The sequence below is a fragment of the Balaenoptera borealis genome (assembly GCF_965194805.1).
Source record: "Balaenoptera borealis genome assembly, chromosome: 20".
NCBI lineage: Eukaryota > Metazoa > Chordata > Mammalia > Artiodactyla > Balaenopteridae > Balaenoptera > Balaenoptera borealis.
In genome coordinates this window covers 52,173,235-52,189,898 of record NC_138879.1, presented here as the reverse complement: position 1 = coordinate 52,189,898, position 16,664 = coordinate 52,173,235, and the positions used below count along the sequence as shown (strand labels likewise).

Sequence of the window (16,664 nt, the reverse complement as noted above, 5' to 3'; positions counted from 1 at the left end):
TCTGCAGTCACCTTCCTACCGGGACCCTGGTCTCTGCTTCAGTCTCCTGCAGTGGTTGAGTTGTGGGGGCCTGAGACATACAGGTTCAAATCCTGATTGCGTGACCCTGGGCAAGCTGATTCCTCAGTTTCCTCATCTGAAAGATGGGCATGATAATTCCTACGTCCAGGGTGTTGTAAGAATTAAAGATGATACTGGTGTGTGGCTGACTGAATCACACCAATCATTGTCAGACGGCTGCAGTGGGGTCTTCTTGGACTCCTCGGGGCCTGTTGAGTCCAGTCCCCCACACCACTCCAAGCTTTCTTCTCTGCTCTTCTTGCCTGTGGTTTCCTGTGTGTGAACTTCCCTTTCTGCCCCCCACTCCTCAATGACAGCTCAGGCCCAGCCTGGACCCCCAATACCCAGACTTCTGCTCTTCTTCTCTTTATTGTCTACCCCTACCAAGGGTGGTGAGGGCGGGGACAGGTTGGCCCCCACCCCATCCCCAGCTGGCTACAGTTTCCATTGTCTGGCTTCCTCCTCCTGAGTCCACTGGAGCTGCAGGGTTTCATCTGGAGAGAGGAGGGACTGGGTGAGTGGCTTTCTTGCAGCAGGCAAAAGATCTGGCCCATGTGACCCCCTGACTCCCTAGAACCCACCCACTCTCCCTCCCTGGCCAGCCCCTTGCCCCTGCTCAGGCTCACATCTGTGCTGGTTTTTGTTTGAGGAGTCTGGGTGGCTTCCAGGTTCCCTCTCTGAGCCTTCGGTGCTTTGCCAGTTCAGCCCCTTGGATACCAGCCACTGACACCAGCCAGACATTGCTCGGGACCCACTGTCTTTGGAGGACGGGGCAGTCCCTGGAGCAGGGTAGGTGGCAGAGAGGAATCAGGAAGGAGGCACAGGGGCAGCGGTGGTGCTAAGCTGGCAGGAGGCCCCAATCCCGCTGAGCCTCCCTGGGTCCCCTCCATACAATCCACACTGCACACAAGGAAGTTGAGGGCCTCGCTCACCACCTGCTGCTGATCTACTGGCCTGAAGGGAGTGGGGGCTGGGGGCGTGGGAGCTTGCCAAGAGCCAGGCCTGGTGAGATAGTGGCCTGGTGCCCTCACCAGGCTCCGATGACATCACTGTCACCTTCAGGGAACTCTCGGTGGCCTTGTAATCCTGCGAGGGGCTTCCAGTGTGGTCCAGCAGACGGACCTCAGTGCTTATGGGATTCTCAGTCACCCAATTCAAGCTTGTGGAGCCTGGAAGCATCACAGGATCAGGGTTGGGGCACCCATCAGTCTGTTGGTTCTCGGCCACCGCCCCGCTCCCAGGCTGACCCAGCCCAGCTCTCACTGGTCTGCTGCTCATCTTCTGTGTCCTCCTCAAGTTCAGGGTGGGGAGAGCACCTCAGGTATCTTCCTTTGCTGCAATACTCCTTGCGTCGCAGATCAATTTCCTTCTCCAACACGACAGTGGTGGATGAAGCTGGGGACTGATTTCTTAAGGCAGGGGAAGCTGAGAAGTCATCCAAATCAATCTGAGTCATATGGCCGCCTAGCGAATACAGGCCACCATCTCCACTGTGACCCCCAAGCACCGGGGAGAAGCTCAAGCCCCAGGTTCTCATCTCACTTCTATCACCTCCTCCCATTTTAGAAAAACGTCAGTGACTTTTCCACCCGCCATGGTTCCCTTGGGCTTTCTGTTCCTCCTCCCCAGCCAGCTTGGGGAACTATCCTGATGAGGACCCCACTCCAGCTGCCCTCTGTCTTCCCTGGGGTCACCTTCCAGCACGACTTCCCTGTCAGCCAGCAGGGCCCTGAGGAAGACAGACTATGGTGGAGAAGGTTCTGGACTACAATTACCTTGGGTCCCTGGGGCCCCACCATAGCTAACCTTTGACTTCTAGGATGTGGTTCCTGGCCACCAGGCCAAGCTCATCTTTGACTCCTCCGGTCAGTCCTCTTGCCCCTCCTCTCTCCACAGGCCTGGGCTCTGAGGCCAGCATCACACCTCGACTGCCACTGCTCATACTGACACTACCCACACTGCTGTTCTTGTTATTATCCAAGGGCAGGTTTTTCGGAGCCTTGAGGAACTTTCCTTCATTGTAGTGTGCCTTGCGGCGCTTTTCAAAATCACTGGATTCTGTGGGCCAGTGTCAGAGCTTGGCTTTCCTGCCAGGCTCTCGCTGAAGGCTCAGGCCACCCCCCTTTCCACTCAATCCCCACCCCACATCTCACGTGTCTTGGAAAAGTTGTCTGAAGACCCTGAGCTTCTGTTGTCACTGTACAGGAAGACCTTGGGGCAGAAATTGTCCATTGTTGCAAACCTGAAGGGGAGGGAGACCAGTTGGGGGCACGGAAGGGAGAGAACAATGGGAGCAGGTGGTAGATGGGGCCAAGCTGGCTGACTCCCCCACTTTGGCCTGGGTGAGTCCTGATCCGAATTGTAGTACCTCCCATTTGGGGGGGCCCGAAGGCAGAGCTGGCTCAGACCTGAGTTCAGGGGTGGAGGGAGGAAGAGGCCCCACTTCCCTACTGATTTCTGGCAGGACTCTCACCTCTCTGCTAGATCCTCAGGAGTCATTGTGTGAGAGGTTCCCGCGAGCAGGTCTTCATCGCTGTCCTGCAGCCTGCACAGGAGGGAGGAAGCAGTGCCTCAGAAGGGGATAGCAGGCAGGCCCCCACTCCTTTGAGTAGGGAAGAGAGTCTGGGATGAAGGGCTAGGGCTGAGGGCTCAGCACCTGCGGTAGGGAGTGCGAGGCTCATCCACCTTCATAAATCCATAGTCCTTGTCAGCAGGGTGGTAGGTCGCCAGAATATTCATTTCATCCCAGCGCTGAGACTTTTTCCTTCTGGTGAGAGAAGGACACAAAAAAGGGGGAGGAAACCTTCTAGTGCCCTCCTCCTCACCGCCCTCCTGCTTACAGTCATTCAAAAACTGTTTCTTGCACCCCTTTGTAGTTCCAGAGGTGTAGCAGGCTGGGGATGGGGTCACACCTGATGACAATCACATACGATGTAGTCAGGGTACATGCTGACTCTCTTATCCGGTACCTGCTACTCTCTCAAAGGCTAGGAACCTCAGATTTCCCACCCAATTACCCTCACCTACTCTCACTTTTAGTTCTTGGCACTCCGCCCCTTCTCCCCTGACTCCGCCTCCTCTAGTGTCTGGAATCCCTTCCTCCCGGGCTCCTTACCTCTCCGCCCTGGGGGATTTGTGCACCACGGTGGAGCTGCTGTTTTTTAGTATGCTCCGGGGCCGGTCCTCACAGGGTTTGTCGGGGTGCATGCAAGTTGACCCGGAGTGCGGAATGTATCCCGAGTTGTACAACCCAGGCCCCCCGGACCCCAGGTTGGACGTCCCGGATACATTGGTTCCAGGGAAGGGGGGATTAAGCCCGCCAGGGTGTGTACCGGACCCAGGATGCCGGTTGAGGCCGGAACTGAGGACTGCTGTCCCTCCAGAGGGCTGGCTAGAACCAGGACTGCCAATTACGGTTCCCCCGGAGTGTACGGGGGGCCCAGAACCGTGAAATATGGCTACTCCGGAGGGCAGCCCGGCGCCTGCCTCGACTCCTCCGATGCCTCTGGGCACTCCCCTGGTTGGCCCTCCAGGAGATTCTCCGTCGAGGCCTCTAGCAGTCCCCAGAGATTCCTGCTTTTCCATGGCCCCACTAGGGGGCCACTCTCAGCTACCCCGCCCCGCCTCCCTGCAACATACAGCCCCGCCCCCACCGCGGCGGGCTGGGGACGCTTGGGCGAGGTCTGGGTCCCCTCCCCCACTGCTCCCTGGAGCCACGGGGGACGGATTCAAAACTGTATAGGGACCTCGGGCTGGGAGCCTCTCCGCTTGCCCCTCCTCTTCTGTCCCACCCTAAGACTTTTCTTTGTCTCTGGGATTTGTTCCCGCCTTTCTCCCCTATCACTGCCCTCATCCGAATTATCCAATCGTAGTCAGGGGTCCTGGCCGTGGGGCGTGAAGCCTAGTTGTGACGTCACAGTCCTCCAACCTTAGCGTGAGCGTCGAAGGAGGTGTGCTGGGGGTTTGTTGATAGCTCTGGGGGAATCTTTGGGGAATGTCAGCGCCGTTGCTTGAAACTTCCTGCCGGGGTTCCTTTGGATTCTTTATTCGTGGCTTTAAAACCTAAGTTTGGTTGGACTGGTGTTTAAGATAGGTTTGACTAGAAACATCCGCGAGCTTTTTTTCCCCCCAAAGCCGGGCCGCTCTGCCTCTGCGGAGAGTTGTGATACAAAGTGGAAGGACTACGACACTCTCGAAAGACATAACCGGTCTCAGTGGTAGGGAGGGCAGATATTTTCCTTTACAAAGCTACCAGTTCCCCGCTCTGGGAGCTCAGACCCCGCTCGCACCGCTTCGAAGCGCGCGGAGCGAAGGAAAGACCCCTCCTTCCCTTGCCGTAAAGCGAATACTTCAAGGTGTTGCCTGCCTCGACGAAGGCGGGGTCGTCGGTGCAGCTGCCGCAAAGCTGAACGTGTTTGGGCACCAACTACTTGCCCCCCCGCGTCGTAAAGATGCCTGCGGCAGTCGTTTCTTGCACTGTCGCAAAAGCTCCCGGCCCGTCTTCACTCCTCTGGAGCCACTCCGTCACCTCGCCCGTGTCGTAAAGCAAACCTGCCCGACCCTGTCGTCCTTTCTCTTCCCACCGTGGTAGTCCTTAGTTCCCTAACCCGGGATGCTTTATTGCCCGGCACTGCCGTAAAGCATATCTGGCCCCACCCCCACCCCCCCACCCCCCGGGTCCTATTCCCTCAGGGCGTCCGTGCACCGCGGTTGCCACGGTGCCGCCAAGCGCGGCTGTCGCGCGGCCCCGGTGTCAGCGGCGATGGCGGCGGGGTCGGGTGGGAGTGGGGGCTCTGGGGGAGGCCCCGGGCCGGGCCCGGGTGGGGGTGGGGGCCCCGGCGGGAGCGGCCCAGGACCGGGGTCCGGCGGGGGTCCGGGCAGCGGCGGGGAGCTGCACCCGCGCACCGGGCGCTTGGTGAGCCTATCGGCCTGTGGGCGTACAGCGCGGCGGCAGCAGCCGGGCCAGGAGTTTAATCACGGGCTGGTGTTGAGCCGGGAACCCTTGCGCGATGGACGCATCTTCACCGTCCGCATCGACCGCAAGGTGCAGAGCTGGGGCCGCGGAAGCGAGATGTGGAGGGTGGTGGGAGGGGACTGGAAGGAGATGGGGGAGGCCAGCCAGGGTAATCCACATCACCGGGTACCGAGAGGGAACCGCCAGACAGGACACCAGGTGATGGGCGGGAAGGGACCATGAAACGGAAACATTCAGTCTCAAGGAGAGCTTGAGTTTTCTTAAGACCCAGGAGCAGGGAAGGGACATGGGGCCCCACCCACTATAATGACTAGGGAACAGATCTGGAACAATTTTGGGGAGATGGAGGATGGAGAGATGTCAGAAGTGTCAGAGATAACCAAAAAAAGAACAACCATTGAAGGACAAACTCACCGGTTTGGCCAGAAAGATGGGTGAAGAGAGATACTCAAGGAGCAAGAGGTGTGTGTGCCTGTGCATAATGTGGTGAAGAGGCCGGATGCACAGAGGTAGAATTTGGGAGGAGAGTGAGTTTGAGTGCAGCCAGAGCCTAGGAGAGAATTAGGCCATATGCAAGGAGGGAGAAAGCCATATCCAAGAGCAAGGAATATGGACACGGAGAGCTGTGAATTTGGCTGGTTGAGGGGCCACAGAGACCAGGGAAGTTAGAGGCGGCAAGGGGCTGGGGCCAGGGAATTTAGCCAGCGTGGTGGGGAAAGGCATGGTGTTGTAGACAGTGAGCACCCACAGTGCAAAGCAGAGTTGCTAAAGGAGAGCGGGCCCAACCATCCCCTGAGACCAGAGTCCAGAAAATACCTTGTGGGACTGGATCTCTGGATGGTGATGCCTCGTGTCTCAAAGCCAGTTAGCTGTCTGAGAGGTGGGAAGAGGGGGACACAGTGGCCTGTGAAATGTGGTTTCCTAGTGGTGGGAGACCCATTCGTGGCCCATCCTGAGTCCCTGTCCACCACCCCATCACAGGTCAACTCCTGGAGTGGCTCCATCGAGATTGGGGTGACGGCACTGGACCCCAGTGTGCTGGACTTCCCAAGCAGCGCCACGGGGCTGAAGGGGGGCTCGTGGGTAGTGTCAGGCTGCTCGGTGCTGAGGGATGGACGTTCTGTGCTGGAGGAGTATGGGCAGGACCTGGACCAGCTTGGCGAAGGGGACCGTGTGGGCGTGGAGCGCACGGCTGGCGGGGAGCTGCGGCTCTGGGTGAATGGGCGGGATTGCGGTGTGGCCGCCACGGGCCTGCCAGCTCGTGTCTGGGCCGTCGTGGACCTTTACGGCAAGTGCACCCAGATCACCGTGCTACCCCCTGAACCGGGCTTCAGCCCCCCTACTCCCATCCCCACACCTCCCCTCGAGCCCTCTGCCCCCGCTGAAGATTCTGCCTTGGCTGAACAGGGGACCTCTGGGGATGAAGGTGAGAACACAGCTGGGGCAGCGGTGGAGGGGTGGGGCAGAGAGAATGGCTGAAGGAATGGGGGAAATGTAGTGACAAGTGGGGTATGGGCAGGGCCACTCAGACCCCCGAGTCTGTTGAAGGGGAGAGCAGGGGCTAGAGGAGGGGTGTCCTGGCTGTGGGCCCTGCAGCAGGGGCTGAACCCTTATTCCCCTCCTATCCCACCTGGTCCCCAGCCTTCATGGTGTCCCCCGCGCAGGCCCGGCCGGAGACGTTTCCTAACAGCCTTGAGTCGCATAATGGTGAGGGCTCCGGGGAGGCCCCGGGAAGGGGGGCGGGAAGTGAGGTGGACAGGGAGGGACCTCAGGAGAGGGGTAGGGGGAGCGCGGCAAGCCTGAGGATGAGAAGACTCATTTCTGCTTCCTTCCTCCTCCCTGCTATTGCAGAATTTGTCAGCATGGAGCTCTCCGAGGTGGTGAGCAACGCCATCCTGTCTGCCTACAACGGGGGGCTCCTAAATGTGAACCTGAGCTCCCCACCGGCAGGGGAAGCACCGGGGCCTAGTGGCACTGCCACCTCACCCATCCTCACTTCCAACGATGCCCTCCTTTTTCATGAGAAGTGTGGGACCCTCATCAAACTCAGCAACAATAATAAGACGGCAGAGCGCCGCCGGCCCCTGGATGAATTCAACAACGGGGTTGTCATGACCAACCGCCCACTCCGGGACAATGAGATGTTTGAGGTGTGCAAGGTCCTGGGGTCTGGCTGGCACCTCACCCTCTGGGAGCTAGAGATGGTGCTTGATGCTGGAAGGGGGCGGGGGTGGCCTGGGGAAGAGCCAAAGGCGCAGAGTTTTTTCTCTGCATTTACATTCCCCGCCTCTCCCTTCCACTGTCACTGCACCCAAGATCCGCATCGACAAGCTCGTAGATAAGTGGTCAGGCTCCATTGAGATTGGTGTCACCACCCACAACCCCAACAATCTGGAGTACCCAGCCACCATGACCAACCTGCAGTCAGGTACCAGCCCCCGGCAGGGTGGGCGTGGCCTGTGGTTGCTGAGGTGAAGGGAGCCCGTACCCTAACCAGGGTGTCTGCTTCCCCCCAGGCACCATCATGATGAGTGGCTGCGGGATCCTGACCAACGGCAAGGGCACCCGCCGGGAGTACTGTGAATTCAGTCTGGATGAGCTGCAGGTGAGGGTGGGCTCAAAGCACGGGCCACTCTCCAGGGGCGCCCGGGTACTGTGCAGCCCTGCCTGGGCACTGTGCTCTCTGACCTAGAGCAAGGCCCTTTATCTTTTGCTTGAAGGCTCCTTCTGAGAAGGCAGGGTTGCGCAACAGTTAGGCACTCAGATTTGGGAGTCAGATGGGTTCAATTCCTTTCTCTGTTTGGCCATTTGTGATAGTGACCTGCAGCAAGAAACTTACCCTCTTTGGTAGTTGTTTCTTCTTAATGTCTAGAAATGAATCTGTCAGTAGTTTTCGACAGATTGTCATGAGGGTTAATAAGTCGGTGATGATAAACTGGTTTAACACAGTGCCTGACTTGCCTTGAGCATTCAGAGTGGTCTGAGACACATGGGAGCCTTTTGGAGCTGTTTCCCTGTCGGCATGGTGTGGTGGGGAGGCTCGAAGACCACTCAGTTCTCACAGTCCCCAGGACAAGTCTGGAGCCTGATTGTGAATGGATTCCAGGCTGTTATTTTTCTGCTTTGAATAGGAGGGCGACCACATTGGTCTCACGAGGAAGTCCAACTCTGCCCTACACTTCTTCATTAATGGCATTGATCAGGGTAAGGGGAAGCTCAGAGAGAGCAGCTGGGCCAGGGCTTTTGCTGTGAGGGGGTCTGTATCTCATTCTCTTGCCTGTTTCATACTCCATCTCCCTATATTGACCCTTCTCCCCTCATCCCCCCATTCCCTGTGCCTTCCACCCCCGCAGGCGTGGCTACCCCCTTGACGCCCCCAGTGGTGTACGGTGTGGTGGACTTGTATGGGATGGCTGTGAAGGTGACCATCGTCCACAATAACAACCACAGTGACCGCCTACGCCGGAACAATGCCATCCTGCGGGCGCTGTCCCCTGAGGGTGCCCTCCGCCGGGCTGCTCCTGCGGCCCAGGCAGAACCCGAGCGCCTGCTCTTCCACCCCAACTGTGGGCAGAAGGCAGCCATCACCCACGAGGGACGCACTGCCCTGAGGCCCCAGTATGGCCCATGGGGTGGGGAGAAGCCTGCGGAGGGGCTCTGATGGGATTGGGGGGAGGAGTGGGGCAGTGGGAGGCAGCAGGAGTCTGGTGTGGGGCGTCCTGGACAGAGAAGGGGGGCCTCTTGGAGTGTGAAGTGTGGCCGCTTGACTTGGGCAGTGGGTGTCGGACAGGCATCTCTGGGCTGAGCTTTGGCACACTCAGTGTGTGTGTCGGGATCTGAGTCCCCACTTGCTGTGCCCTCAGTGCCACCGACGACTTCAATCATGGCGTGGTGCTGAGCAGCAGAGCCCTGCGGGACGGAGAGGTGTTCCAGGTGCGCATCGACAAGATGGTGGACAAATGGGCTGGCTCCATTGAGATTGGTGTCACCACCCACAACCCTGCCTACCTCCAGTTGCCCTCCACCATGACCAACTTGCGCTCTGGTGAGCTCCCAAGAAGGGCAGGGCCAAGATAGGGTGCTAGGGGGGAAGCCGTCCCTGAAGCCCTGAAGCTTGTTCTCTGGCCCCGCTTTCACTTGTCACATTTATGACGACGCGTTCAGTGGCTGAGGAGTGCCATGTGGACAGGGCCTGTGGCTGGCTTGGGAACTGCAGAGTTTTCTTGCCCTGCTCTGGGAAGAAAGCAACTGTCAAAGAAAAGGCAGGCTGGGCTAATGGCTTTGGGGAGTAACGTGGGGACCGCTATGTAAAGGAAGGGAGCCCTGGCTTCCCCCTTATGGCCTCTGCCACTCCTTGTCCCCCTAGGGACCTGGATGATGACAGGGAATGGGGTGATGCACAATGGGACGACCATCTTGGACGAATATGGGCACAACCTGGACCGGCTCAAGGTGGGAGAGTGGGGGTACCGCCAGGTGTCGGCAGTGGGGAGGTAGGCAAGGTGGGGCTGCTGCGGGACCAGCCCAGGCAGGAACTCCGCCTGACTCCTCACTCCAGCCCCCCTTCTTCCAAGGCAGGGGACACGGTGGGCGTGGTGCGGCGGGAGGACGGGACTCTCCACTTCTTTGTCAATGGGATGACTCAGGGCCCCGCCGCCTGGAACGTGCCCCCGGGCGTCTATGCTGTCGTCGATCTCTATGGCCAGGCAGCCCAGGCCACCATTGTGGACGACGTGGGTGAGGGCCGGGCTGGGCAGGGGTCGGGGTGGCCTTGGGAGGCCTCAGAGACAACTGTAATCCTAATGGGTGAGGTCCACTCTTGCAGAGGTGCCCCAGGTCCCTGAGCCACTCCCTGAGGGGAACAACCAGGTGTCTCCAAGCTCCCCATCATCAGGGGCCGGGGGCTCCGACCTCCGCTTCCACCAGCTGCACGGCAGCAACGCAGTCATCACCAACGGCGGCCGCACTGCGCTCCGCCACAACTGCCGCAGCGAGTTCAACGATGCCATCGTCATCTCCAACCGGTCAGTGTCGGGATTTCATGTCCCCACTTTCCTACTACCCAGCGTCGGCCACCTAAGTAGGGCCTGTCTGATGGCCATTCTCCCTGGCAGGGCCCTGAGGGATGGAGAGCTGTTTGAAATTGTCATTCAGAAGATGGTAGACCGCTGGTCAGGCTCCATCGAGGCTGGTGAGGGGCACGTGTGTGTGTGTGGGTGTGCGCGCGCGCGGGTCGGGTGCTGGCTGCAGGAGGCTGGGGGCTCAGCTCAGACCCACCCCTGCCTCCTTCCAGGAGTGACCGCTATTCGGCCTGAGGACCTTGAATTCCCCAACACTATGACGGACATTGACTACGATACGTGGATGCTGAGGTTGGGCTGTCTGCTTTGGGGACCAGCTGGGCGGGGTTGGGTGGAGCTGGCTGGGATGAGGGACGCAGAGTTGGCGCATGTGGTGGCCATAGACAATGACAGACCTAGGGGTTCTGGCTGCCCAGTCCCTTCGATTCTGGGAAGCCCCCCCCCCCAGACCCTTAGGGTAGCTCCTGCTTTTCCCGGGGGGGGATCTCAGGGATGAAGGACACAAGACTGGGTCTCAGACCCCAGATCGAGATCCCAGTCCGAGGCACTGGAGGGTTCCGACAAGCAGAGACTGGGCAGAGTCCTGTGTGGGGAGAGGAAGCCGGGAGGCTGACCTACTCCTTCTGTCATCCCCCCAGCGGCACAGCCATCATGCAAGACGGTAACACCATGCGCAACAACTACGGGTGTGACCTTGACGCACTAGGCACGGGTGCCCGCATCGGCATGATGCGCACTGCCAAGGGCGATCTGCACTACTTCATCAACGGCCAGGACCAAGGCGCTGCCTGCTCAGGCTTGCCTCCCGGTAAAGGTGACTACTCTGTGGCTTTCGCCCTGCCACCTTCAGCCCAGCCCACCCCCGGCTATCAGGCTCCTGACCCCTTCCTTTCTTACCCAGAGGTGTATGCAGTAGTGGATCTATATGGCCAGTGTGTCCAAGTGTCCATCACCAATGCCACCGGCCCCATGGACAACAGCCTGGCGACCAGCAACACCGCCACTGAGAAGTCATTCCCCCTGCACTCCCCAGGTTCAGCCGGCAGGGAAGGAGGGAGGGCTCTGCCTGCCTGCTGTGGGCCTGGGGGATGCAGTTTCCAGGTCACGAAAGCTGTTCAGAGATAGGCTGGCTGCAGCAGCTGCAGACCGAGGGGAAGGGGGAGGGATCAACCCGTGGTGGGAAGCAGCCAAGAAGAGGGGAGGAGGTTACACCTGGTACACAGGGCCTGGACCCTTCCCCGCCACCAGTGGGCCGGGACTCCGTAGCTGGGCGTGGCAGGTTTAGGACTGGGTCTCGCCACGGTGAAAGAGGAGTCAGGGGTCTTGAGGGAGCACTGGAGATGGGACCTCCACGTCAACTTCCTGCTTCACCTGAAAGCTTTGCCTGTGTCCTGTCTGAAGCCTGCTGCCCCAGTCCTCCCCCTTCCTCTGGTGCCATCTTTCCACAGCGGCTGGTGTGGCTCACCGATTCCACAGTGCTTGCGGCAAGAACATCACCCTGGAGGAAGACGGCACGAGGGCGGTGCGTGCGGCCGGCTACGCCCACGGCCTCGTCTTCAGCACCAAGGAGCTCAAGACCGAGGAGGTCTTTGAGGTGGGCCGTGGCGATGTGACAGAGGAGGTGGCGGACCCTTCACAGCAGGGCCAGACTGCTTCCCACCCTCCTGCCCCACAGTGCCACCGAGAGTTCCTCTCTCTCACAGGTGAAAGTGGAGGAGCTGGATGAGAAGTGGGCTGGTTCCCTCCGGCTAGGGCTGACCACACTAGCGCCGGGGGAGATGGGGCCTGGAGCGGGCAGTGGCCCGGGGCTGCCTCCCTCCCTGCCAGAGCTCCGGACTAAGACCACCTGGATGGTGTCCAGCTGTGAAGTGAGGCGCGACGGGCAGCTCCAGAGGATGAACTATGGCCGGAACCTCGAGAGGCTGGGGGTGAAGCAGCTGACTTCAGGGACCGGGGTGGGCCTGGGAGTCGGGGTGGCGGGGAGAGGCGGGCTGAGCACTTGTCCTTGCCTCACCTTGGCCCTAGGTGGGGAGCCGTGTGGGCATTCGCCGAGGGGCAGATGACACGATGCACGTCCTGGTAGATGGAGAGGATATGGGGCCTGCAGCCACCGGCATTGCCAAGGTAGACCCAAGACCTGCGTCGGGTCTGGGAGTGGGGTTGAGGTCCTCCACTGATCTCTGACTTCCGGGTCTGTGTGCCCCCAGAGCGTGTGGGCCGTGTTGGATCTGTATGGGCCAGTGCGGAGTGTTTCTATTGTCAGCTCCACCAGGCTGGACGAGCCAGAAGGCACCCAGCCTCCTTCCCCCAGCTCGGACACTGGCAGCGAGGGCGAGGAGGAGGATGAGGGCGAGGAGCACGGCCTGGAAGTAAGAGGCAGCAGCAGGGCCCACCGGGCACAGGGATGGGCCGTTGGTGGCCCGTTAGGTCGTCTTCAGGTTCTCTGATCCAGCCCTGGGTGGGCGGAGGCTTATCTGCAGGCTCTGTGTCAAGCCCAGTGGGGTGGCTCAGGCCTTGCGTCGGCCGCCCCGCAGCTCAGTCTCTCCTCCACACCAGGGCCAGAATCAAGTGGCTGTTACGCCCACAGCCCTCAAGTTCCTGGAGAACCATGGGAAGAATATTCTCTTGTCCAACGGGAACCGCACAGCTACACGAGTGGCCAGCTACAACCAGGGCATCGTTGTCATCAACCAGCCCCTGGTGCCCCAGCTGCTGGTCCAGGTGGGCCTCACCTCCTTGTCCCCAGCTTCTCTTGCTCAAGGTGACCCAGGGCCAACCGTCCTGCAGAGAGGCTTTTCCAGGTTGAGGACAAAGTGGAAGGCATGCCCTTTGGGTGAGCTTCCTGGGCTTTTGTTCATATCCTGTGGTGGCAGTTGTAGATCAGTTTCCAGGAAGTACCCACCTGGGGCCTGTGACGAGGGAAGCAGTGGGGAGGGCCTGAGGGATGCCAGGGAGACTCCTGATTCTATATGTGAGAACAGGGCATGCTTTCCAGAGGAGGGGGTCTTACGCTGCAGACTACAAGATGTCAGAGTTAGGCAGGTGAAGAAAGCCCGTGGGGATAAGAATCCTTTTAGAAGCAATAGCAAGACCAAGGCTGAAAGAGAGAAGGACGCAGCTGAGTTTGCAGTTTCCGATCCGTCCAGGCATCAGAGGGGTGGCATCCCAGGCCACACTGCGGGGTGCCATCTTCTCTTCCTGGCTGGGGTGAGGAGCCCGGTCCTGCAGGGTGGGTGACCTCTTTGTAGGAGGCCATGATAGCGGAGTGGTTGCCTTCTCCCCAGGTACGGATAGACTTCTTGAACCGGCAGTGGACATCTTCCCTTGTCCTGGGAGTCATCACCTGCCCACCGGAGAGGCTCAACTTCCCTGCTTCTGCCTGTGCTCTCAAACGGGCAGCCTTGCTGCTGCGGGGCCGCGGGGTTTTCCACAACGGTCTCAAGGTGGGTAGGGAGCAGAGAGAAGGGGGAGGGGCTGGCCAAGAGGGAGAAGAGGGCCCCTAGCCCTGGAGCTAGGACCGTAGGTATAAAGGCGTCCTGTAGCGGATGGGCAAGGGTGTGAGCGGCGTTACCTGGACAGTCTCGGGCTCATCGTCTCCTCCTACATCCCTGCCGTGGAGAATGTTGCAGGGGGTGGGGCTGGGGGAGGTGGAGTCTAGGTAACTGAAGCAGGGGCAGAGCCTGGGCAGTGGGCAAGTGTGGAGGCAAAGCCCAGGGACTGGCGACCCGAAGCTTAGTGAAGGGCAGGGGTGGCTGCTGCCGGTGGGAGTCTGACCTCTGGGAAGACAGCAGGTCTCTCCTCCCAGATCTGTGAGAAGTTTGGGCCAAATCTGGACACGTGTCCTGAAGGCACCATCCTGGGACTGCGGCTAGACAGCTCTGGGGGGCTGCATCTTCACATCAATGGGATGGACCAGGGAGTGGCTGTGCCAGATGTCCCCCAGCCCTGCCATGCGCTCGTGGACCTCTACGGGCAGTGTGAGCAGGTTAGTGGCAGCGGAGGCGGGGAGGAGTGGTGCCTGGGAGGCTGGGCTGTCCGAGGACAGGGGAAGTCTGGAGTTCAAGGAGGGGATCAGCAGGCTCTGGGGGCTGGTCACACTCTGGCTGACCACCCCTCTCGTCTGCAGGTGACAATCGTGACCCCTGAACCAGGGGCTGCCAGTGGAAAGAGTGCTGGAACCCAAGGGGACATGGAGAAAGCTGACATGGTGGATGGTGAGCCAGCCGAAGGGGCCAGGATCCCACCTCACCCCCACCTTGTACTTCTGGCCCCGGGTCCCGTGACCTGTGCCCCCTCTGCTCTCTCAGGTATCAAGGAGAGTGTGTGCTGGGGTCCACCGCCCACTGCTAGCCCCCTCAAGAGCTGTGAGTACCACGCCCTGTGCTCCCGTTTCCAGGAACTGCTGCTGCTTCCTGGTGAGTCCCCAGTCCCCCAGAACCTGGCTCATTCCCGGCCCAGCCCAGGGCCATGGCCAGAGCCCTGGAGACCAGTAGCAAAGAGGCCACATGGCTGAGACCCAGGGTGGGAGCCATGCCACAAAGTCCACTACTCACTCTCCACAGAGGATTATTTCATGCCTCCGCCGAAGCGCAGCCTGTGCTACTGTGAGTCTTGCCGGAAGCTTCGAGGGGATGAGGCCCACAGGCGCCGTGGGGAGCCCCCGCGGGAATACGCTCTGCCCTTTGGCTGGTGCAGGTTCAACCTCAGGTACGTATGGGGCAGGGTCATGCTTCTCTCTCACTGTTCTTTGCCCCCGAGAGGGTGTATGGTGGAAGACAAAACTTCTTGTCTGGGGAATGACCTCGGGGAGCCAGTGACCTTTGTCCTATCTGTCCACCTCGTAGGGTGAATCCCCGCCTGGAGGCTGGGACACTAACCAAGAAGTGGCACATGGCGTATCATGGGAGCAACGTGGCAGCCGTCCGGAGGGTGCTGGACCGGGGGGAGCTGGGAGCAGGTACCGCGGCACCGGCAGAGGCCGGGCAGGCTGGGCCCGTGGGCCGTGAGGGGGCCATCCTGACCCAGCTCTCCTCACAGGCACTGCTTCCATCCTGAGCTGCCGGCCCTTGAAGGGAGAGCCTGGGCTGGGGTTTGAGGAGCCTGGCGAGAACTGCGCACCTCCTCGAGAGCAGCAGCCCCCTCCAGTGCTGCTTTCCCCCTCCCTCCAATATGCTGGGGCTGAGGCCCTGGCATCCAAAGTGCAGTGAGTACACAGGAAGGGGGGGCCTGGGGCCACGTGGGTCACCATGATTCCCTCTCCTCTCCCACCTTGTCTCCCTAGTTCCTCAGTCTCTACCCAGCCCATTCTTCACACAGTCTTTGCACAAGTACCACTTATTTTGTCCTATCACAGAGAACAAAGAAGGGAGCCCTGGGCATGTGGAAGTTATGCCCTCTCTTGCTCTAGAATGTTTATGCATAATAAGTATTTAGTATTTTTAAAGGTGACAAGTAAGTACTATGGAAACAAAAAGAGTGAAGTGAGTCAGAAGTGTGGTTGGAGCGGGCATACGGTATAGGGTGGTCCGGGTAGACATCATTAAGAAGGTGAGATCTGAGTAAAGACTTGGAGAAGGCAGGAGGGAGTTAGGCGAGCAGGCTTTGGGAGGAAGGCCATTTCAAGTAGAGAGGACGGCTAGAGCCAGGTCCCTGTAAGGAGAGAGTGCTTCCTGAGAACAGCAAGGCCAGCTGCTAACTGTGGTGGCAGCTGGAAAGGGGGAGAGGTCCTGGGCTCAGAGGTCTCACTGCCCTATTTATGCTTCTTGCCTGACAGATTCCGGGACCCCAAATCCCAGCAGACACACCAGGCCCAGGTGGCGTTCCAGGTGTGTGTGCGCCCTGGCTCCTACACCCCCGGACCCCCTTCCGCTGCCCTCAGAGAGCCTCCTGACCCTCACTTCAGCCCAGCCGAACTTGAGTGGGTAACCAAGGAGAAGGGGGCCACACTCCTCTATGCCCTGCTGGTACGGGTGGAGTGAGGGGTGAGGCCGCACCACTACAAGCACAGTTGGGCCTCGGCCCGTGGACTCTGAATGACGACTGCCACCACCTCACTCCAGCGACCCACGGCATGCTCAGTGCTCAGCCTGGCAGATGCACAGGAGCATGCGGGCAGACTCTCAGACTCGCTGGGAAGCGGAGCTGTCTCCGTGCCCAGGGCCCGGACAGTCCCTCCCTCAGAGGTGAAGGCGCAGCGGGGAGCCCGGCCGCAGGCCCTGGGGAACCCTCTCCATGCACTGATCTGGGGAGCACGACTCCCCGCGACTCCTCCCCCATACACTTAATTTATTTCCGTTTCTGTTCTGGTTACTGTGAATCCCAGAGGAGTCTCCCGGTGCCCCACATGAAGCTGCTTTTCCGGCCCAGGCGGGAGTGGGGAAGGCGGCGCCGGGGGTCGGGCCTCTGTACAGTTGTTACTGACTCTGATTTCTAAGGAGCCAATAAACGCCGTCTCAGAGCAGCCGCCTCGGCCTCGGCCTCTCTCGCGCGCGCCTCTCGCCTCCCGGAGGAGCCCCGGCCCCGCCACGTCAGGGACTCCGCCCGCGGGG

At 60.0% G+C, this 16,664-nt stretch overlaps 2 protein-coding genes across 10 annotated transcripts; one reads left to right on the top strand and one right to left on the bottom strand.

Moving 5' to 3' along the window:
• Window positions 1-413: 413 nt before the first annotated feature.
• On the bottom strand, window positions 414-4,621 carry LOC309618527 (uncharacterized protein). Of its 4 annotated transcripts, none has more exons than XR_014238523.1 (9): window positions 3,176-4,621; window positions 2,717-2,827; window positions 2,534-2,605; window positions 2,214-2,302; window positions 1,867-2,118; window positions 1,324-1,524; window positions 1,117-1,229; window positions 687-839; window positions 414-554 (listed from the first exon to the last, which is right to left on the bottom strand). XR_014238523.1 is itself a non-coding variant. In XM_082372422.1 (9 exons), the coding sequence occupies exons 1-9, from the start codon at window positions 3,643-3,645 to the stop codon at window positions 496-498; spliced, it is 1,545 nt and encodes a 514-aa protein (XP_082228548.1). In that variant the 5' UTR covers window positions 3,646-4,621; the 3' UTR covers window positions 414-495. The 4 variants fall into 4 exon arrangements, 3 of the variants coding, with proteins under 3 accessions (XP_082228548.1, XP_082228549.1, XP_082228550.1); XM_082372422.1 differs by having other exon boundaries at window positions 1,092-1,229; XM_082372423.1 differs by having other exon boundaries at window positions 1,092-1,229; window positions 1,324-1,485.
• Window positions 4,622-4,738: 117 nt separating this feature from the next.
• Window positions 4,739-16,576, top strand: NEURL4 (neuralized E3 ubiquitin protein ligase 4). 6 transcript variants are annotated; one of them, XM_082372373.1, is made up of 29 exons: window positions 4,739-5,104; window positions 6,017-6,461; window positions 6,677-6,742; window positions 6,887-7,185; window positions 7,352-7,463; window positions 7,552-7,640; window positions 8,167-8,239; window positions 8,389-8,653; window positions 8,899-9,080; window positions 9,402-9,487; window positions 9,594-9,768; window positions 9,861-10,059; window positions 10,150-10,226; window positions 10,329-10,407; window positions 10,755-10,930; window positions 11,018-11,149; window positions 11,565-11,710; window positions 11,820-12,044; window positions 12,142-12,240; window positions 12,324-12,485; window positions 12,673-12,837; window positions 13,401-13,559; window positions 13,922-14,101; window positions 14,243-14,330; window positions 14,424-14,531; window positions 14,679-14,823; window positions 14,961-15,073; window positions 15,154-15,319; window positions 15,890-16,576. In XM_082372373.1, exons 1-29 carry the CDS (start codon window positions 4,823-4,825, stop codon window positions 16,092-16,094), a joined length of 4,698 nt encoding a protein of 1,565 aa, XP_082228499.1. In that variant the 5' UTR covers window positions 4,739-4,822; the 3' UTR covers window positions 16,095-16,576. The 6 variants fall into 6 exon arrangements, with proteins under 6 accessions (XP_082228499.1, XP_082228501.1, XP_082228503.1 ...); XM_082372377.1 differs by having other exon boundaries at window positions 4,742-5,104; window positions 9,610-9,772; window positions 10,755-10,924; XM_082372374.1 differs by having other exon boundaries at window positions 4,742-5,104; window positions 9,610-9,772.
• Window positions 16,577-16,664: the final 88 nt, after the last annotated feature.